Source organism: Acanthisitta chloris, unplaced genomic scaffold (genome assembly GCF_000695815.1).
Source record: "Acanthisitta chloris isolate BGI_N310 unplaced genomic scaffold, ASM69581v1 scaffold3436, whole genome shotgun sequence".
Lineage (NCBI taxonomy): Eukaryota > Metazoa > Chordata > Aves > Passeriformes > Acanthisittidae > Acanthisitta > Acanthisitta chloris.
The window spans coordinates 16,016-38,995 of record NW_008677549.1 but is presented as its reverse complement, the minus strand read 5'-3'; the positions used below and the strand labels follow the sequence as shown (position 1 = coordinate 38,995).

Genomic DNA, 22,980 nt, shown 5'->3' with positions numbered 1-22,980 from the left:
ACAGCATGGTAACCATTTACAATTATTGCTCTAACAAAAGTGTTACCCAAGAACACTTGTTGACTTGTTATATAACACCTTTTCAATATCTCAGGATATTTAAACCGCAGGCTATATGAGTTTAGATCCTGGAATTGCTCCAAATATTTGAAACTCCCACCTGCTTCTCATAGGAATATAAAATATTTCTGTTACCTGTCATCCTGTATTGTCAGTTCTTTATCCTTTTCTCTATGTCTCACTTTGCCATTGCAACCAAACATCTACTGATGTTACGTTGTCCTCATAAATGCTTGGCGCAAATGAAATATTCTAAGCAATTTTACCACACTATCAAAAAAACCAAATGACTTCCATATAGTGTTACTGTAACTAAAAATGTTCAGCATTGGCTTCAGCTGTAACAACAGATAAGAGGAATTTAGTGTAATCAGTTTTCAGGATTTTGACTTCTCAGACACACAGTTTTTTGACCCTTTGCAAAACGAAACAAATAAGTTTGAAAATAAAATATAAATGTCAACTAAAATGAACCTATACCAGAGAGAAGATGAAATAAATACAAAGATTGCACAAGACAGTCAGATGTAAACACTTCAGTTTTCCAAATGACATCCTTGAAGAGGTCTGAAATACAGATTCAGTGGCTGCTTTGAGGCAGTTTTGTCCATCAATGAGCTTTTCTGTAACACTGGGTTATTTCATCTTCTTTCTACACTGTCAAGATTTGATCTTCCAGAGCTGGAAAATAAGAGCAATATATCAAGATTATTTCTCATCTCAGTTTTCTGTTCATCAGAACTGCATTAACACCACTGTGGTTTTTTTACTTATTGCATTTGCTGCATATTCTATGATACATGAAACATATTTTACATTCATTTACTTCTAATAGGGAAAAAATAGGTAGAGGTAAGCAAACTCAATGGCCAACCAATGGCACTGTGACAGCTGTGAGCTTGTGGAAACTAACATAACAGCAGCTCAGTGTGAGCCAACAGTGTGCACAGGTGGCCAAGAAGGCCAAAGGCATCTTGGCCTGGAGCAAGAAGAGTGTGGCAGCAGGACTAGGGCAGTGATCATCCCCCTGGACTGGGCACTGGGGAGGTCACACCTCAGTGCTGTGCTCAGCTTTGGGCCCCTCACTGTAAAAAGAATGTTGAGTTGCTGGAGTGAGTCCAGACAAGGGCAACAAGGGCAACAAGGGCAGCAAAGGTCTGGAACACATGTCCTGTGAGGAAGGGCTGAGGGAGTTGGGTTTGTTTAGCCTTGAGAAGAGGCTCAGGGGTGACCTCATGGCTCTCTACAACTACCTGACAGGGGTTGGAGAGAGGTGGGGGATGTGTGTCCTGCCATGGCTGCAGGGAGAGGACTAGAGGGAATAGCCTTGAGCTGAGACAGGGGAGAGTCAGATTAAATGTTAGGAGAAATGTTTTCCCTGTTAGGGTGTTCAGGCACTGGAATAGGTTGCCCAGGGAGGTGGTGGAGTCACCATCCCTGGAAGTGTTTAAGAGGCATCTGGATCTGACACTGGAGGATATGGTTTAGGGTTTAGGGGTTCGAGCAGCGACAGGTAAATGGTTGGACTCAATGATCTTAGAGACCTCCTCCAACCTTGATGATCCTATGACAACCCAAATCTTGAAATATTTACCAGAGTCTGTAGCTCAGAGGGGACCAGAGAGAAGGACCTAGCAAGACCTTCAGCCATGACAAAGTAACACTGTGTAGGATTGGTCACAGTAATACTGTATCTACTACAATGCTTTACTGAAGGTGCAAGACAAGGATAGTTTGCATTTTTCTGTATCCCTTCAAGAACTACCTAGTCAACAGTGAGGAATTCAAGGGAGACATCAAATCTGGGATATGAAGAAAATTCAAAGAAGGTCTTGTATTTAGGTATACAAATGTCTCCGGATTTATGTCTAGGAATTCTTGTAATTAAATGTCTTAAATGAAGTTAGAAAGCCCCATTAAAAAGAACAAAAATACTAAAAGGGCTTCTCTGCCAAATACATTGCTAGTCTTCTGACATAGCTTTAATATAATAACCATTTGCAAGCAATAAATCTCCAATTAACACAGTTAAGAAATCCCTAAGCTACAATGTACAATTCATCACGATGTTCTGAACCCCATAGTGGAAACCAGGATGGTTCTTAGGTAGTTACCTTTAGGTTAAATCCAAGCAAGTCACTGATGACACCAGAAACAGCTGACAGGATGACAACCTGGGTGATGTTGTAAAGCAGTGGATTCATTGTAAGCCCATATAACCTAAAGGGACTGTCCAGTTCCTAATAATACAAAACAATCACATCATTAAAGCTTACACAAAGGGGTTTTGGTCACATATGGATTGAGCATTATTAGAGTTAAGGAACTCTTCAAGTCCCAGTGGAATAAAACCTTCTCCTGCTATTCTGCATATAAAAAACAATGGACAAGAAAATCCAACTCATTATCAGACAGTTGACTGGTGGTGTCTTACAACCCTTCAAATTCCCTTCCTTTTCCATTCATTTTGAGACTAATTACTAATCGACACACCCAGAAAAGGATGATGAAGAAAACAATACTCATAATTATTTGACTGCCAATATTTTTCTTTGTTTTTTATTGGAAGGAACAAAAAAACTAGCAAAAAGTAATCTGCAACAAAACTTGAACAAAGAGGCTATTTCAGCAATTTTCAATGATTGGTGTGTGAATATAATCACCCAAACTTTTCTGGCCTAGAAATATGTCAAATAAAGGAAGAAAAAGAGTTTTAAAATATAAGTGTGGGTTATATAAAGTATAATAACTATCACTACTTTGGCCATTCATATCTTCTAGCTTTAAATTCATCTTCACTCCTCTCCTGCATTACATCCTGGGCTTTGAACAAGGCCTTATAAAACCTTTTATAATACAGAAGAATTTCAGAGCTCTGACTCTTCTTTCAAAAGAGGTGAAATAAGAATGAACAACCTTTTCATTTAGATGTAATGCAGCACAAAACTCTGCTGCAAACATAAAAGGCACAAAAGAGAAGGACAGCAGAGAAATTCTTTAAGGAAAAGGTTTCTAGATTTTGGATTCATCTTAGCAATTTTGTGAATAAGAAAACAGTAAGAATATTCAACATAATCCAGTCTTCAATAAAAGCTTAAAGATCAAAACCATCCAAAAGCAAACTGAAAAAACCTGAGTGCATTTAGCTACTGGGCATAAAATACCTAATTGTGCTGATCACTGACTACCAAGAATTTGTTTAAGGCTCATAGTAGGTGGCTTGGAAATCTCACTTCTGGGCATGTTATCAGAGTAACTAAGTGATGGCCTGGGTCAGGGATTTGTGCCACAAAAGCCAAGTCCCCTGTTGAAAAGGCCATGTCAGCTGACACACTCCTAGAAAGAGTAAAACATGAACACACTGTTTGAAAACACTGAGAAGAACATGAAAAAGGCAGAAGCAAATCAGAACAAGAACTGATCAACAATCACCAGTTGCAGCTACTTCTCACCCTACCTACATTCTCACCACAGACAAACATTTCAGCTCATGAGATGATACCCTGAACCTTTTGTGCTTTGTGTAAGTCTACTTGTCCAGTCTGTCCTAGAATCCAGATAACTTTTGTGCATCCACATTGTCCTCTGACCAACAAGTCTGCTACCTAATGCACAGAGGTTTTGTTTGCTCCAAAACCAGGTATTAAAAGCTTTGAGGTCCCTTAATCTTATACCAGGAGATACAGTGAGTATCTGACTTAGCCAGGCTCTCCTTATTGCCATAGCAGAACTCTCAGGTTGCTGCTTTGTCAGCTTTGAGTCCTTGCTGACTCTTCCAGTCCTCTCACAGAAAGTACTGTATATTTGTTATCTTTTTGAGGGGACCATCACACACCTTGTTAAAGGTGTGCTGGTAGGGAGAATGACTCACCTAGCTAGAAGAAACACTCCATCACCTCAGCTATTCGCTGGCTAGATAAACCAAATTCAAGCTGCATTTTCAGAACTGCTCCTGGGTGCACAGGAATCAACTGGCTAAGGGACAAGAAGTCAATGTGTGGTAGAATGAGGCCACAAGGTCTTAAAGAACCACTATATCAACACTCAGACAACAAAAAGCATCATTTATTTCCCAAAGGTTCACCATCCTGCCCACTCTGAAGTACCTTCTCTCACACTGCTCATATACCATCAAAGGATAAAACTTACTGGAATACTAACTTGCAATCCACAATGATAACAACGTAACAGGCTGCAGAGTATGAACAAGCAGCATCACTGGGAGAGAGACAGAGCAGATTTAACCCAAAGCACAGTTTACTGCCTGCAGAAGTAATACAAATGACTAACCAATCCACTCTGCACCTTTGTTACACATAACACAGGAATACTATCTTAATTCTTACCTTCAATAGCTTAGTAGCAAGCTTTAAAACATTGTTCACTAGTGTCAGTTCCTCCTTCTTATTAGGCTTTTTCTCCATTTTCAAGTACAAGTTTATCTGATTTAAAAAACAAAGTATCACCACTGAGTCAGAACTTAAAAGAATTCATTTGGAAGCATTTAACAATACAATGAAGTGATTACTCAGCAGACATATGACAGAACTGCAACTGCATTTCTGCAAGCACATTTTTTTAAATTATTTTTTAATATTTAAGAAGAAATTCTGGCTCAGCACCATACGGAAATACAATGCTTTATGATCTAACAAAATGCATCTGACACTATTCATAGTATCATAAAATTTAGGGGTTGGAATGGACCTTACAGATCATCTAGTCCCAACCCCTGCCCTGGGCAGGGAAACCTCCTCACTACATCAGGTTGCTCAAGGCTCATCCAGCCTGGCCTTGAACACCACCAGGGTTGGGGCAGCCACAGCCTCCCTGGGCAACCTGTGCCAGTGTCTCACCATCCTTAGAGTAAAAAACATTTTTCTCACATCCAACCTAAACTTCCCCTCCTTCAGTTTGAACCCACTGCCCCTTGTCCTATCCCTGCAGTTCCTAACACAGAGTCCCTCTCTGGCTCCTTGTAGCCCCTTCAGATACTGAAAAGTTGCTCTGAGGTCTCCACACAGTCTTCTCTTCCTCAGGCTGAACAGCCCCAACTCCCTCAGCCTGTCTTCAGAGGGCATTTTTATTATAGCAACAGCTTGAAAGTTTAGTCTAGTCTACAAATTAAGCAAGAAAAACCACCATATATGTAAGGTTTGCATAATTTTCCTTCTCCATCAATTGCCTGGGGTTTGTCAATTCATTCCCAGAAGGGTTTCTTTCACTAGTAGGCAGGACCTTACAAGGCTTAACATCCACAAAAGGTATTGAATAGACTGAAATACTAAAACACAATTCTGCTAAAGTGTAATTTCTCTTAAAGGATTTCAGTCTAATTTAGTACTTCATGGGCACCTCCACTGCAGAAAATCAATCTTTCCAGTGCCTTGAGAAATGATTAAACTCTTCAATGCTGTAGAAGAACAGTATATTGAGCACTGCAATACTTCTGTGATGCAGACTCTTTTAGGTCATTGTCTCTGAGAAACTTCAGTTAAGAGTACAAATTAGCTCTCTTTTGGCCTCCTAGCAATTCTCAGACATCAACTTTCATTCCTGAACGACCTATCTTTGATACCCTAGACCAGACAAAGGCTAGCTTTGCTTTTCTCTTGCATAACAAATGCAAATCAAAGGGGAAAAGATCTTGAAAAGCCATGAACTTTTTATTTTAGGATGATAACCAGTGCACAATTTAGCAACATGCTGAAATAGTCCTTCAGATGACAATTCCCAAGCTACAGAAGCAAACTTGCAGAAGAGAATTATGCTATATGGTAATATGATATATTTAACCACCTTATTGTAAGGTGGTTATTGAAATAAGGGCCACAGACATCTAGACAAAGTAACTGAATATTATCAGGACTCCTTAAAAAGGCCACTGTAAGTTTCTTATACAAGTTCAAAATCAAAACCTATGCCTAATATATTCCACGGCATATCAAGCTCCTGAACTATCAGCTTCATTTTAAAGTAAAATTGTGCTTTCAGAGGCAAAGATATTCCAATCTTTAAATATAAAACTACTGATTTCAACAACTCAAGCATTTATAAACAGGAATAAACTAAGAATAAAGGCTCTAATTAGCAACTCTGAAAAAAATGGCAGGTTAATAAACCCTAGGAAGGTTCAAGTCTCTTTTAAGTTACTATGATTTCATTATTTATGAAAAAAAATCAACATTCAATAACAAACTGTGAATCAGGAGGGGAGTTTGGATGTGTACATGCACAGCCATCTACCACACCTTTTCTGAGACTCAGCACTGGCAAGATGACAACTTTGATCAGACCATAGGTTGTCTTTTACTCAACAAAGAACACTGAGGGGCTTAATTTACAAGACCAATTAAAAAGACTTTCAGAAGGACTTACAAAATTACAGGCAAACAGCATACAGTAAAAAAAATCCCTTTAGGTAAAACAACTGAGCTCTTTAGTTGTCACCATGACTCCTAGTTATGAAATTCATAGGTTGAGTATAAAGCACAGAGAAGTGCCAGGAACTTTGCTGGCAGAAAGTAGAATTTGCAATTTCATCTTATCCATGAACCATTTAAATTGAATCTGGGCATTGTTTTTGCTGTACTTTTCTGTTTGTTTGGTTTACAGCTTTGTTCTCTTCTCAGTAAGCCTAATAACTCTAGTGTGTGGTTTTCAAGGACATCAGATCAGATGTGCTCTTTAAGATCAAGTGTCAGTCAATTGTTTGGGGTTCATCTCTCCTGAAAAGCCAAACTTCATGAGCCCTTCTCAAGAATACTGTAAATATGCTGCAGTATCCACCTAGCAAGTGCAATCAGTCCAAACTGAGTTCTACCTAGGGTGAAGTGTATTTCATTTTCTGAGAAACAATTCTGAATTCCATTTTGGTTTTCATCTCATAAAGCTCTCTGACATTTCTGAAGAACAAGACTTAGAACAGGATAAGCCAGATTTAATCCAAAGATAAGTGTCTGATGACACAGCACTTCCTGAATTTTTATTTTTACTTTATTTTTTAAATTCTGGGGACATACAGAAAGTAGTTCTTTCAATGTCTGTGCTGGATAAAAAAGTTCAAACACCAACTTCCATGAAAAGCATCATACAGAAACCTATGAAAGCAAAATAAAGGTTTGACAATCTCTCCCATTGCTCTCTGCATGTTTTCCAAGCCTTATTCCAAACACTTCCCTGCATTTTCATTCCAGAAACAGTGGACAAACTTCACTGGGACATTAGGCTATTTGAGGATCAACAGAACAATGCGAAGCTCTCCAGGCTGAGGATCTCTGAGAGGTTTTAGACTGGCACAAACCACCATATGCAGGGCAAGGCAGACAGGCAGTCTGGATTCTCCATGTCCAGCCTCATCATCTTAGCAAAGACAAAATGAATTGAGCAAAATATGTACATGATCAATTACACCACCTGTCATAGGCTTCACATCCTAGCTTTGGGACACACAGTTTGGAAGATTTTTATTCTCCAACTTCAACACATTTTCTGTAGGAAACCTGTGAAGGTTTCTTGAACTGCCTATTTGTCTTGCCCTGAATGCTATGTGTTGGACCAGGGTGAAACTTCTCCAAGAAGAAAGAGATTTCTTCTCATCCAATGTTAACTGAACATGCTTAGCTGGGAAAACTATTAGCAGTGCCAGGCAGAGCAGAGAGGGAAGTTTGCAGTACAAACACCAACCAGAAAATTCCTGAGAAGACACATACATAGACCCAAAGCCAAGCTTGAAAGATGACTGAAATAAAAAGTTTCCAAGGGATCTAGAGAAGACTATGTAATCCATGCAATTTAGCAAAGCCATTGGACTGGAAACAGTGACTCAGTAGAAAGTTTGTTTCCAAATCTTTTAGTTTCCCATCTAACACTTGGAGATCTCAGGTTTCTTTTTCCTATTTAAAAACTTTCTATGTTTGTGCTGTTAGATCTTAAATTACACCAAATGACTCACACTGATACCTCTAAGCCCACTCAGACAGAAATTAGGATACAGCCATCTCAATGTTCCATACACCTCTTAAACAAAGCCCCACACTTATCTCAGAAACTGAACTTCAGGTGGTTAAATGTTGTTTCACTTCATCATACTAAACGCCCTAAATCCAAACTATTTGAATACACCTACAATGCCTGAGACCTCCCAGATGAATGACTTGTTCAGATATAAAAATAGAGGTCTCTACAAATTCTCACCTGCTCAGTAAGTAATATTGAGGTATTGCTGTACTTTTTACTGGTTTCAGATCCAAGAGTAACAAATCTTAAGAGAAAAAGAGTTAGAGAAATGCACCAAATTACGAGTTCCCAATTATAGTGACAATCAAGGAAGATCTCGTGCATGTGAAGCAGCTGAAAACAAAAGGGAAAAAAGAATAAAAACTTAATTTGAAGTAATAATTACATTACAACATCAGGAAATAGTTACATATCTCTACAACTCCAAGAAACATTTCCCAGTAATAAATATATGGAAAGTTTTTAGCCATTTAAGATTTTTGGATCATAATTTTAATCAGCACCATATGAAAGACAAGGTTGGAGAAAAGATGTTCTGAAAGGTTCAATCAGAATTTAGACTCTTTTTTTTTAAGGTCCCTAAAGAAATAGGAAAAAAATATACTCTAAGACAACTCATGTTCAAACTTGCACAGACACTATATGGGATAATAAACAAAATATACCCTCAATTGTACTAAATTTGACATAAGAGTTGCAGATAAATTACATTTATAATAAAATAGTTAGCTACCAGAAAAACACAACAGACTTAACTAGGGAAGAAACAGAGAAGAAAATACAACCAGAAGCCATTCAGAAGCTTCCCTGTATTCTGAAATGGAAGGTCAAAGGGAAACCTTAAGCAGCAGAAATCTTCTTTAAACACCAATTTGCTTACTAAAAGATATTCCACTAGAGGGCAGGCAAATATAGCCAACAAGAGCTTGTGCCTCTCAAAAATCATCAACCGAGGTCAGTCTCAACTGACCCTGCAAAAGTGTTTCGGTGCAAGATGTTGAGGGGGGGAAGTGTTCCAAAAAACACAGTGAAAAATAAAAGGAGACAGAGATTTAAAAAATAATAATGATATCACAGAATATCCTGAGTTGGAAGGGACCCACAAGGATCATCAAACCCAACTCCTGGTTCTGCACAGGACAATGCCAAGAACCACCTTGTCCCAGCTGCAGAATCCACCACTTGCCCTGGTTAAACTCCATACAGCTGGTGACTGCTCAGCCCTCTAATTTGTCAAGATCATGCAAGGAATTGTGTCATAAATAAGTTTCTTTAGCTCCTACAGAATAACATTCTAAAAATGAACAATACAAATGGAGCTCAATCTTCGGAAAATCAGTAACAGCTACTACTATTTTTTCACTGTGGTCTTGGAACTTACTAGAAATCAACATGCAAAAGACACTCAAACTTTAAAACTATTAAAGTGATGGCTGTTTCTATACAAGTAACATTTCCTCACCTGTGCACAACAGATAAACACAACTGAGATAGTCAGTAGGAAGGCAGATGAAACTATTACATCAACTGAGCGTTGAGGACCTCGACGCTGAAAATAAAGGAGATGTACATATATGAGTGAAAACCACCTAATCAGCATTGATATTTAGCATAACTACTTGGACTCATACCTTGAACCTGTGTTTGATCATGGCTCACAATTTGGCAAGCTAAGTTCTATGCAACATACTGGATCTCAATAACATCACTACATTTGGATAGCCCTGAAGGCACGAGAGATGAACCACTTAAAGACAACTATGAGAAAAGATAATATTCACCACTTGTTCAACCAATTCCTTGATGATGTGTAGTAACTTTTATTCAGAAAACATTCCCTGACATAACAAATTTGATACTGGGCTTCAACCCCAAGTATGAAACCAGAGAATCATCAAGGTTGGAGGAGACCTCCAAGATCATCGAGTTCAACCATTCACCAGCCACTCTGCTGGAACCACTAAACCCTAAACCAGATCCTCCAGTGTCAGATCCAGACACCTCTTAAACACTTCCAGGGATGGTGACTCCACCACCTCCTTGGGCAATATTCCAGTGCCTGAACACCCTAACAGGGAAAACATTTTTCCTTATACCTAATCTGAATCTCTGCCCTGTCTCAGCTCAAGGCCATTCCCACTAGTCCTCTCCCTGCAGCCATGGCAGGACACACATCCCCCACCTCTCTCCAACCCCTGTCAGGGAGTTGCAGAGAGCCACGAGGTCACCCCTGAGCCTCTTCTCAAGGCTAAACAAACCCAACTCCCTCAGCCCTTCCTCACCAGACACATGTTCTAGACCTTTTCTGCCCTCCTTGCCCTTGGCTGGACTCACTCCAGTGCCTCAATGCCCTTTTTGCAGTGAGTGCCCAAAGCTGAGCACAGCACTGAGGTGTGACCTCCCCAGTGCCCAGTCCAGGGGGATGATCACTGCCCTAGTCCTTCTGCCACACTCTTATTGCCCCAGGTCAAGATGCCCTTGGCCTTCTTGAGATATGTTTATCTCCCAGCTCACCTGTCCACAGATGGACACATATGCAGACAGGTAATATGCAAGTGTATTTTGGGCAAATGCTCTGTCAGCTCTGCTCCACACTGAATGTCTCCATTCCTTGCACTGTGCTGGCACAGGCATTACAGAGCTGCCCAGTGAACCAAGTAAAGCAACCGATGGAAATCAAAATCACTGTTCTTGACTGATTATTTCTCAGTTGAGTCAGTTCCCTATGTGCCTGCCTTAGACTGCTGATTGCTTTTTTTGTTAGCCACATTATTACACAAATGTTCCTGGTGGCATAAGAAAAGGTGGAATATATAGATGTGGCTATGAGGAAAGAAGCGAAGACATTCTCTCCCCAACAATGCTACCACATGCAGATTTTAAAACATTAAAATTACAATCTATTATCCAAGTGCTGTTAACCTTTCCTCCCACTCAGCACCACACTACAGACTATAACAAAAATGATTCACGTCTCTCAAATGTAGTTTAAATAATAATAGAATTTTAGGGGTTGGAATGGACCTTATAGATCATCTAGTCCCAAGCCCCTGCCCTGGGCAGGGACACCTCCCACCAGAGCAGGTTGCTCAAGGTTTCATCCAACCTGGCCTTGAACACTGCCAAGGTTGGGGCATCTACTGCTTCCCTGGGCAACCTACGCCAGTGTCTCACCACCCCTACAGGAAAACCCTTTTTCCTAATATCTAGCCTGAAGTTCCCCTCTTTCAATGTGATACCTCAATTTTACAACCTCCCAAATGATACTACCATAACACAAGGGAGTGTTATAAACTAATCACCTCAACTCCTCTTAAAATGACACATCTTTCAAATTTAAGATTGTGCTTTATATCAAAAATTTTTGCTTGCTTATAGTTCCTGCTTTCCACAGTCTCCAGTCTCCACACCATAACCCTTTAACGCTTTCATACAACTTTTCCTGCTTCTAGAAACTGCTGATAGCAGATTTCAGGGATCAGATAGACAATACTTGAGCATCATTTCTAGCTTCACACACTCACAGCACAAATAGACACACAAACTCTCTTGCTTTATAAATTCCTTCTGTGCTAATGACACTAACTGATGTGGCTCCTACAGTAAGATATTGTCTGTACTATACTACAAGTGGTCACTTTTTACCCAACATATTCACGCAGAGACTTTTCTCCTAGCATGAGTAAGACAAAACTCCCATTCTGAACACACTCATACTTTACTCCAAGGTGAAAACCAGACATTTATTTTCTCACAATCTGTCTGCCTGCAGACACTGCTGGTCCAGAGTCACTAAAATGAAGCCATCTATGGGACACATGCACCAGTAGTAAATGCATATGAGGAAATACTCAGACTAGAATAGAACCTTCCATTAGCAGCACAGGAGATATTTTAACTTGAAACATAACTACACATTCTTTTTTAAACATTTAAAATGCATTAAATGTATGAAAATTTTATGGATGCCAAAATACACATTATTTTACCTTTAGATAGGACCTGAGAGAAAGCCACATTTTTATATTCTGTACTTTCTTCAAGCGGAAGTGAGGAACCTCTGATTTTCTTGCCCTTCTAGCAGATGTTAGATGACCAAAAAGTTTGGCAAAAAGTAGTCTCTGCAGAGAAGAAAAAAAATTGCTTTAACTGTTAATTGATTTTCAAGGGCACTGAAAAAAAACAGAGAAAAGGCATCACTTAATAAGTCAAAGTAATATACAATGTACCAGTGCAAATTAAAATGTTAATATATAAAGCAGAAATAAGTGCAGCATATAATTAAAAACGTTTTCAAAGTCTCCATAGTCCAATGATAAACAAAATTTAGCTACACTTTAAGTTTATTTCTTCCAATTTTAGACAACAGATCTGCTATGCTTTTAAAATTCTGAGGGGAAAAAATGAAACCTGCCAATCATTCACATTAGAGAGCACCTGCACCACAGAAGTTCCTTTCAAAAGGAATATTCAAAAGCAGCTGAGTTTTATTCTACTGCATTAAGTCACATATTTTGACTATGGTTTGAAAAGAGAACGTCTAAAATTTTTTTCTTTTGCTGACCAAGAAGTATCTATATTCTGCAGCTAGTAAGGTTGATTGATACTCTCTTAAGAGTTTAAATGGCAATAAAAAGCTATAAAAGAACAGGTTCATTACTTCAGACAGAAGCTCTCACCATCTCCAGCCACGGAACTGATCTAAGAACAAAGCAGACAGGGCTCAGGGCTCTTGGTAGGGTCTAGACTGAACAGCTCCATCCCTGGAGATGTTCAAGGCCAGGCTGGATGAGGCTTTGAGCAACCTGGTCTAGTGGAACATGCCCCAGTCCAAGGCAGGGGGGTTGGGACTAGATGATCCTTAAGGTCCCTTCCAACCCAAACCACTCTGATTCAAACTGAAGATAGTGAATGAAACACGCTGGCAAAACAAACTGGAAATATATAGAGTTATTTTACTGAAACTCCTTCTCCTTGTGGAAACCTGAGACAAACTAGGACATGACTAAGTGCTGGGTAAATGCACTGAGCCAGTTTTTCCTCAGAAATGCTTTCCAGGAAAAAAAAAACGTCTGGGCTACAGAGACTTCAGTCCATTGCATCTGAGTCATCCCCTAAACTGTAAGCCCACTGTCATCACTGCTCTATGAATCACAGTGTGCTGAAGAAAACAAGTTTAAAATATCCACAAAGTCAACAAACACAAACATTAAGCCTTGTTCTGTTTCGGATGAAGCCTCTTGGTTTGTGGTTCCTACCTGTTTATATGTCCTCTCTGCTACACAGAGCAGAAAAAAGAAAATCCACACTAGAGACACACGGACCACAAAACTGATGATAACCATTGAGAGAACCAGAATGTCTCCATTTGACCCAAATGCAGTCGTGCACAGTTCCATGGCAGAATGTGCTGCTAGTTGTTCTAAATCTTTAGCTTGGGAAAGTCGAAAGACAAAGGGCATTAAACCCAAGATTAGAGATATGACATTCCCAAAAATCTGATAACCAATTCCTGGTATGTAGCTGTTCACCTGAAACCAAGAGAAAACAAGGTGTATTTTTAATTTTTGAATGAATTTGACATTAGTTCAATAAACAAATGATTACTGTTTCTGTCTTACTACCACAAAGAACATCTATAGCCTGGTAAGCTATAAAACTTCAGCCATGCATCTTCACCTTTTACTATTAAGAAAAAGGAAGGCCTCAAAGAGCACTTAATGCAGAGGAACCAAATCAGACAAATCATTGAAAAACCAAACAACACAACATTGCAGTTAAACTCTGGTGCATATTCCTGCATTAAAAATTCATTCAACGCTGAGTTAGCAAAGTGCATCAATCTGACTCTGCTGGACCCTGCATGCTGCTCCTGTTTGGGTTTGGGGTTCAAGTTGTATGATTTTTAAAGGAATCAGAGTGTTTACAGTGCAGATGGGACTGGAGTTCTGTTGTGCTGGCTCTGGCTTTGCTAAGTTTACTTCTGCTGTGGATTGCACCCCAAAACTGTAAAATTTCTGAGTCAGGTGCAGAGATCAGAACTAGGTTGGTGAATATGTTGCTTTTTAACAAGTTGGAGATGGTAAGTATCAACTTGTCAGAACTAGTGAGAGTTTTCTTAAGCTACACTAGGATTTCATGTTCAACTCTACAAAATAACTACGTTGTCTATACTGTAAAAGAGCACAACATCAATTAAATGCTTTTCCAATTGTTCCTGGAGAGGTGTACAAGGAAAAAAGGAGGGAGAACTAGTGAGACATCCCCACTCATCCTCTTGGATGTTTGCTTCTTAAAGAGGAAAGCTTTCTTTTCCAATCTTAACTTCAGCATCCAAATACTCAGATCTGTATATTTCTAACACAACATAATTATTTGTTCATCAGAATCAAGGAGATAAATAGGAATATTCACAGCATTTATCACTTTGAAACAGTAAACCAGAAGTTGGCAATGCTAGCAAGTACCTAACAAAGCAAACACATTTTATTGTCCCTACACTTAAGATTTGGTAGGTCTTTAATCTGCTAATGACAAGTAAATCAGAGTGATGCAAGTCATAGACAATAATGTGCATAACAGATACTTTAAAACAAAACCCCAAACGACAACAAAGCAAACAAATGAAAAAACCCACAACTAACCAAACCAGAACAAAAACAACAACAAAAGTAGAAGGAAAAAAAACCCCACAACCATAAAACAAGCTTATTTTTGGCAGTGCTAAGACTTCTAACTACAATATTGGCATAAAGTAAAAGAAATACTCACTCTGTTCATTATCATACCACTGATTTCAAGCACAGACATATCTGCTTTCTTGCAGTCATTACCCTCCCATACAATTGCGCTTATTTTTTCTAGTCCTGGATTCAAAGTGTGGATCCAAGGCAAATGACTCTGGGAAAGACAAAAAATACATTCCAATAGACTTAAAACATCTGTTGTCATGTCAACATGCCTTTGTCAGCAATATACTGACACAAATATTGCTACAGTGTTTACTTCTACTATATGTTAACCACATTGCTCAAAATCATCCACATCTTTTCCAAGAAATAGTACAGAGATCTCTCCTTCTCCATACTCCATTTTCTAATAGTGAAGAGTTACTGTGATTACTGATGAACTGGTTTCTTTTTCACTCAAACATATCAAAGAAGAGAGAACTATGAAAACAAAGTTCTACCTAAGTCGTCGTTGTTCTGCCACGTTTAATGGGGCTTATTTAGCATTCTTTTTTTGCCTTACCATGCTGAAAAGCACTCTTCTCAGCTTGAGCCTCAGGCAAACAAGCTTCTTTATTTGCTTTTAATGATATTTGTGTCCTTCACAATACTTGCTATGGATAAACTGTATGCAAACTGTATCTGGCAAGAGCCAGAGAGTGGTAGGTGTGTAATCAATAGAAGCTGCTCCAACAGCCAAGCCACCCCAGGCTAATCTACTGAACACACTTAGGGCTGAGGGACCTTTACTCTAACCACAGAGCCACGTGACAACTGAAGGATATGGAAAAAGATTGAGGTGGCAAGTTCTGCTGCAGCTATTTCTTGACCTCTCTCAGCCCTGTCTAACTCCTCTCCCATTCAGGAGATTAAAATTGCTCTCACCTCTGCCTGCTCACCTGGCACTATGAGTATCACACCATTGCTGGGGCATAGGCAGTGGCATGATACTGGTTTTCAATTTTAAGTTATCATTGATTAAAAGTAAAGCTTTGTTTTATTCTTATTTTATTGCTTGCTCACCACCCCTGGAGGTTTTCAAGCTGAGACTGGATGTGGCACTTAGTGCCATGGTCTAGTAACCATGGTAGGGCTGGACTCTATGATCCTTGAGGTCTCTTCCAACCCAGCTGATTCTGTGATCAGTATTTATCTGAAATCTTTGTATTCTGCTAAGTATTCGATTATCTCCGTTTTTAACACCATTGGGTGAAAAACAAATGGATTTATATTATTAAAAGAATGTAAATATTTGTTGCAGGACTTTCTTAACTACAGATTTCCGAGGTCTCCCTCTAGAGGGAGTATCAACACCAAGAGCTGAAACTCAAAAATTTACAACCTCTAATCAAACAGAAAAACCTTCAACTGCAGAAAAAACGAGTCGATATATAGTGAAATTCAACTCACTGCTGCAAGGTTTACGTTTTGATGTTTTATGGAATGTAAGCAAGAAGAACTAAAAATAAATCAGAAAAGCAAAGACTTCATAAAATCCAAATTGTTCTCTCTTTGGGTTATTGTTTCAGGGTTGAGGGAAACTTGGCTTTGGAGAGGTCTATGTTTTAGAATCAACAAGTACATAATTTTCAACTCCAGCTATGAGTGAAGAGCCTGTTTCTTGCAATTATTTTCCTCAGGTAGCATTAACATCGTCCCTTGCAGGACATTCCTCAGCACTGATGACACACTAACAACACGTATGACATGTTCACCCAGAAGAATGTTTCATATTCTTTACACCACTTTACTTAAACAGTTCAAATCAGCAATGCAATTAACATACATCGTTAAGGTAAGGCTTGTCCTACAAATGAAACTGGCACCGAGATATATGAATGGGTTTTATCAAATGAAGACTAATTACTTCATTGTTAATACTGGTGAGACACTGGCACAGGTTGCCCAGGGAGGCAGTAGATGCCCCAACCCTGGCAGTGTTCAAAGCCAGGTTGGATGAAGCCTTGAGCAACTTGGTCTGGTGGGAGGTGTCCCTGCCCAGGGACCCCAACCCCCAGAATTCTGATTTTATGACTGTTAATGATCAAGTATTAATAATGGGTTCTTGACCAACATTACCCTAAGGCAAGTAGCAACCAAAGTGTTGCCCGAACGAACACCAGACTCTCCAAAATGACTCTCTATATGCTGCTATAGAAAAGCATTAAAGAAGGGAACTAAAATTGTTCACTTTAAGGTAAAAACACCCTTATAACTTAATAGAATTTAGGCATATATAATATACATGTGACATCACATATATACATTATATATGCTATATATAACATTAGATACTACGCATGTAATTTCTCAGTTTTATATATAATTCATATACAAGCAAACAGAAAGATGTCTGTTACATTCTCACAAAAAAGTAATTTCGCTAGAGAAGAAAAGGGGGGGAACAGAAGCAACACCCCCCCAAACAAAATGAAACAAAAGAAACCCATCAAAACAAACAAACAAACAAAAAAAAAAAAAAAAGCCCCAACCAAACAGAAACAAAATCCCAAAACAGAATAAAACCCCCAACCACTAGAACCATCTGACACAGAGGAAACTTAAGGCAATAGGAGTTGCTCTGAACTCGAATAAAAATTCAAATATCCTATAGGTTATTTTGGTAGATTGTCATATCCTCTTCATTTGACAAATTAAGGACTGAGTATCAGAAATTACATTTCCCTTGTTTTAGTTCTATCAAATCACTTTGGCTTTGCTACTTTCATTTAATATAGGGCTCTTTCTGCCAGGCCCCCTGACACGTGATAGAATGGGTCACACTGAACCTCTGTGTGGTGCAAAACAGCCCAAACTGGGGGACACCAACCTGATGAAATGGGTCATCTCTGTATTCTTTCTTCATACATGGATTCACTTGAGGGCTTTCCACATCTGTCTCACTGGTACAGGAGGAGTGACACTCAGCACAGTGCAGAAGGTCCTCCCACAGCACATCTTCAGTCTCTGACTCTGGCCTCGTGCTCTCAGAATCTTGTCTGGAGCTTGAACACCGAGAACTGCAGCTAGTACCTGATTTAGGTGTATCCTGAAATGAAAACATGCCTTGGCATTAATGCAGCTTTTTTATTCTACATCATTTCCTGGTGGAACAATCAGAAAGTTCCAATCTGCATTTATCTGTTTTAGTATGTTGCAATCCATTATTTTCTCATCAGAAAGAACCAGATGTTTATTGAAGGTGTGTCTGGAGGCTGCACACTTGAAGACACTGTACAAAAAGCAACAGCCCGTGGTCTTTGCTTTGATGGGGAAGGGTCACAAAAAGAAGAATCAAATCATATCAACTACTGCAAAGAAATAACAACTTTACAAATTTTTAGAACTCATTAGCTTAGAATTAAATAGCAGTTATCAAGCCACAGACTCCAGCTATGTCTCAAACTTCTGATTTAATAAGGTATAAGTTAAACATCTTTTAATACACTTTACAGCTTCATTATTTTGGTGAAAATATGACAGACAAGTAAGGCTTGAAGCCATATATACAGACTGAAATTGTACTACAGCAATGTGACCAAGAGGGAGAAAAGCATCACTCACAAAGTATTTTAAACTAATTTGATACTTTGATTTTCTAATTATTTGAGCTGAAGCACTTTAACTACTTATTAACTTCTCCATACAGCAATGGAAAGGGCAAGGCCCTGGATGAAGAAGGGATAGATATTTCTAGTCACCCAAGGCCTGAGGAACCCCAATTGCCTTTCAAGCAGTGCAGAAACAATTCCAGCAGTTTTAAAAGCAAGTTTGATATGTTCCAGGAGTAGATTTCTAAATGCAAGAGCTTGTGAAACAAGTGGAATTGACTCTCACAGTCCCTTAAAATCACACTGCTACTATTAATACACCTTCTCAAAGAGAGAGAGTTTCTTTGCAGATAGCTATGCATCAGGTGTAGAGAGGAGAAATAAGCAAGGGTATTCATCACTAATGCCATGCATATGACTAATCTGCATAGTCATACATAAAATTTAAATTATTTTAAACAAACTGCACTTGAGAAACAAGTATGCTCAAGTTTTACCTAGACCTTAGATAAAGAAAGAAAAATATCAAGTTTGGGCTTTCAAGTTTCTCCTGAGAACATTCACAATTTTTTACACTGAAAAACATAATTAAGCTGTGCTTCTGCAGACATACTGACTTCATATGACTTGCAATGCATTACTGTCTGAAGAAATGTTCTTTATTCTTCCTAGAAACTGTGCTTAATGCATTTTATGGAAACAACTCTGTAAAGAAATGTTCAGACAAAAATTTGGTCTGGACTCTTTTACAAAGGGAGAGTTTTTGCATCAATGCAGGAAGAGTCTGAACAATATTTTTTAAAGAAAAGAAGATATTTATAGAAGGCAGTCACTATTGGGTAGTTAATAAAGTAAGTAAAGTGCCTGAAGTTAATAAAGTAAAAACATTAATAAAAGTGTGCCCAAACAACAATTAAGTGGACAAGGACACATGAAGATAAAATGTAGGACAGAATTTGAGAGTATATCCACTGACTTCACTAATTCTTTTTTTTTTTAATACAAAGAAAGCTTTCACTGATTTGAAAACTATTGTTTCATTTCCTTTGTCATTGTGTGGGGGAGGCGAGCTGGCAACAACAAAGAAGGGTTTCCTCTTTCGTGGCATCAGGCAGAACAAGAGTAAAACACAACTGCCAGAGCTACCCACCGAGCAAATTTTGCCTCTTTGGTTTCTGAGGGTATCTACACAGTCTTCCCTAGCTCTGAAGCACTCTATGCAATAGAAAATAGATTTCAGCTGAAAAGAAAAATCAGCTGTAATACTGTCTTTCTGCTTCCTCTTGTCAAGCACCACAGCTGCACAAGCTTAGTCAAGAGACTTCTCTGTAATGTGGAACAAACAGTTCCAAGTATCGACCTGTTCAGTTATCCTAAACCACACATGCATAAGGCATTAAACACTCAATCAATTAGCCTTTTGGACCTTTTTAACCAAAGTCTGTGAGAAATAAATGGAAGGATAGAAGATCATCTAATAATGTTGTCATGCAAAGCATCAACTTCAAGGCTTTGTAGTTGTGACCAGAGAAAGGAATATCAGAACCATTCCAAGGGGATGTTTCCTATATCAAGTAGAGAGCTTACTTGTGTGGCTCTGCCTATCCAAGCCATCTGTCAGTGGACTTTTGTCAGAGCTGACTCTACTCTTTACACTCTTTGCTCATAGCCTTAGTAAAAAAACAGCAATGAAGCCTTTAAAAAGTGTTCCATGTCTCTGCTGAATTGCATATTGTTAGCAAAAAAGAGCTACATAAACAAAACCACAGTAAGAGATTCCTTTATCTTTCAGTGTCCGAGTCCTTACAATTAAGGACTCTCCTAATATGGAGTCTATTAATTCCCCTCTCCTAAGCTGTGACACTGTCAGGTCTCATAAAATGTCAGTATTTTTATTCATTAACAATTTTGTTGAGATTTCATGACAATATTTTAAATTATTGTTACAACAAATATGAGGGAATGAAAACTCAATGAGACTTCTAATGAACCTGAAATAACTAACTGGAGAGAAACAGGAGTAGAAGCTTGATGAGAATTTGCATATTGCCAATTACTTCTGTTTCTGTAACAAAGCAGATTTCCAGAGGAGATAACTGTTGTGAGGAGACAGCAACAGAGTTGCCATAACCCAATGGAAGAGGCACAGAACATACCTTAGGCTCCTTATAACAAATTGAAAAATAGGATGAAGCTCAAACAAAATCAAACCCTCTAAATTTCAACAAAAACCCCTTCTGTTCTCCATGACTTCCAAGTAACAGACTCCTAAAATCCAATAAGGAGAAAAAAGGGTTTGAGGAAAATGTATCTATTCAATGAATAGATAAAGAAGTCAAGAGGTTTTAAGGATTTACAGACAAGAAGCAATAGATGTGAACATACCTCCAGAGGATAGTGTTTCTTATAATGGTGAGATTTCCTGTTTCGCAGTGCACAATCACTTGAAGTGCGTTCGACATTCCGACGTAAAGAGTATCCAGTTTCAGGCCCTTCCTCACTAGAAACTTCATCTGATAAATTTGTCACAGTTCTGTGAGTATCCTAGTGCAAGAAAAATTGGATTAGTAAGACATGGTCATATTTACTCACTCAAGTTTATTTCTACAACATTATGGCCTGTGCTCAGTTAAACCAGGTATTAATGCATTTTCAAGTGTCAAAATTAACTGGTACAGAAGAAATTATCAAACAGAAATTGTAATAGCAAAATAAACATTTTTTTCCAAATGAAGGGCTGGTTCATATACTTGGGAAAAATTCTGACGTTTTTATTCTATATGTGATTTGGTCTCAACTGAACCTATTGAGAAAGGTTTAGAGGAAATGGATCCACACAGGGGGAAAGAGAAGAGAGGGACAAGCAGAGCCCTAACAAAACTGTGACAGCAGACACTACAACACTGAATTATCAACACATACAGTACGAAGCTAACATTTGCCTCTTCTCCCAAGGATAAAGTGCTATAAATTGCATGTTCAATACTGAAGTCATTAGTTCATTTCACTTTTCATTTTCCTGATTCTAAACTGAAGCTGAAGTAGCCCTTATAGTAACAGAAAGGAAAAAAGAGAGCGAAGGATCAGCTGTGAAAAGCTCTTTTGTATATTCTCATTTATTATGAGATCACCAGAAAGGACCCTGTAAAGTTTCCTTAGGAGTCCTCCTGTCGTCAGTGAAATGAGAAAAGGATAAAAATAGCAAAGCTGCTCTGTGGATAGAACAAATCCTTTCCCTGCCTTGCAACTCAGACATCATTCCCTCTCACATCACAAACTGTTTTCTGAGACGCTTCAAGGTCAGGACATTTCCCCTTTTTAACTGCTGAGCTGCACACAGAAAAAGGGACAGGCAGAACAGACACAGGGGTTTCTTCTCTATTATGTTTTGCAGAGCACTGAAGTGCTTTCATATTCTTTGGAGGAAGGGATGAGAAGCAGAGAAGAGAGGAGACTATTCTAGCCACTGCCAACCTCTCTTTAGTGTGAGTGTGTTCTCACCAAGCAAGTTAAACAGAAAACATCTCATCCATTCTATCAAAGAAACTTTAAACTGTTTAAAATTACTTTCTCTTCAAAATCCTTGATCTGCTGAATGTCATGAGGAATGCAAACTGCTTGGAACTGACATGACAACTGAACCTCAGTTGCTATTACTGCTGAGAAACCACCTCCTGTAGAGCAACAGAGAGAAGTTTTTGCCTGAGATTAACCTTCATCACCTTCATTCTGACTTAATCATCATTTGCCAAATTAACAATCCTGACTGGAAAGCAATGAACACACTCACCTTTTGATGACTGTGATTGCTGAAGACATCTCTGGCTGTTGCAGTGCTCCACCCTGACTCCTCTGGCCTAAGCACTTCACATCGCCGTTCATGGGCCTGAACACATTCTTCACTGCTTTTCCCTGTCCTTTTCCCATCAAGGGACACGTAGCCATTATCAGTTTCAGTGGATTTATCTATTGAGCTTTTTGCCTTCTTAGATCTATATTTAAAACAAATACACGTATTAAATTCATTATTCTCTCAATTATTTCCCAGTCTAAATCCTCCTTATTGCTCTCAACTCACATTTTAGTTTTACTACTAAGATGATCACCAACTAACAATATTAACATTTGATGCAATATTTGTAACCATTTAATCTCCTAAATAACACCCATTATCCTTTCCTAAGACTATTACAAAATAAAATATCAGTGTGTGAAAGAAATGTATAGCATTAGCTACTGAAAGAAGAGAAAAGGAAACCTAAAACTTAAACTTCACAGCAACTTTGGCAACAGAAGAACCACAAGCCTTAAATGTAAATGATAAAGTTCTCTATTCTACCTTAACCCCCCCCAAAAAAAAAGGTATGCTAAAAGTTGCTTGAAGTGTTATTAATTCAAAGCAAGCATGCAATTTCCTGAAGCTGCAAACAAACATGCTGTTTGTCCTCTGCACATAGATATTTGCTGCTGTTTTACAGACACTCCTTACTGACAGTTCTGCTAAACAGAAGGGGATTTACTCCTCCCTGTATCATCCAGTAACGTCCCTGGCAACATTTTTCAATGGATCTTAGAAACACACTAAGCCTTTTTTCAAAGCACAAAATCTTAAATTTGCTTAT

General features: G+C 38.6%; 1 protein-coding gene across 1 annotated transcript in view; it reads right to left on the bottom strand.

The window, feature by feature from the left end:
- Window positions 1-611: 611 nt before the first annotated feature.
- The window catches only part of PHTF2 (putative homeodomain transcription factor 2), a gene marked incomplete at its 5' end in the record, with an annotated part of 38,377 nt that continues 16,008 nt past the window's right edge, over window positions 612-22,980 (bottom strand). Inside the window, 11 exons of the mRNA XM_009076543.1 lie at window positions 612-741; window positions 2,175-2,300; window positions 4,407-4,502; window positions 8,257-8,412; window positions 9,542-9,628; window positions 12,069-12,200; window positions 13,338-13,610; window positions 14,851-14,979; window positions 17,638-17,856; window positions 20,744-20,902; window positions 22,149-22,350. Of these exons, the coding sequence (XP_009074791.1) occupies window positions 721-741; window positions 2,175-2,300; window positions 4,407-4,502; window positions 8,257-8,412; window positions 9,542-9,628; window positions 12,069-12,200; window positions 13,338-13,610; window positions 14,851-14,979; window positions 17,638-17,856; window positions 20,744-20,902; window positions 22,149-22,350 (1,600 nt within the window). The remainder of the gene's footprint in view (window positions 742-2,174; window positions 2,301-4,406; window positions 4,503-8,256; window positions 8,413-9,541; window positions 9,629-12,068; window positions 12,201-13,337; window positions 13,611-14,850; window positions 14,980-17,637; window positions 17,857-20,743; window positions 20,903-22,148; window positions 22,351-22,980) is intronic.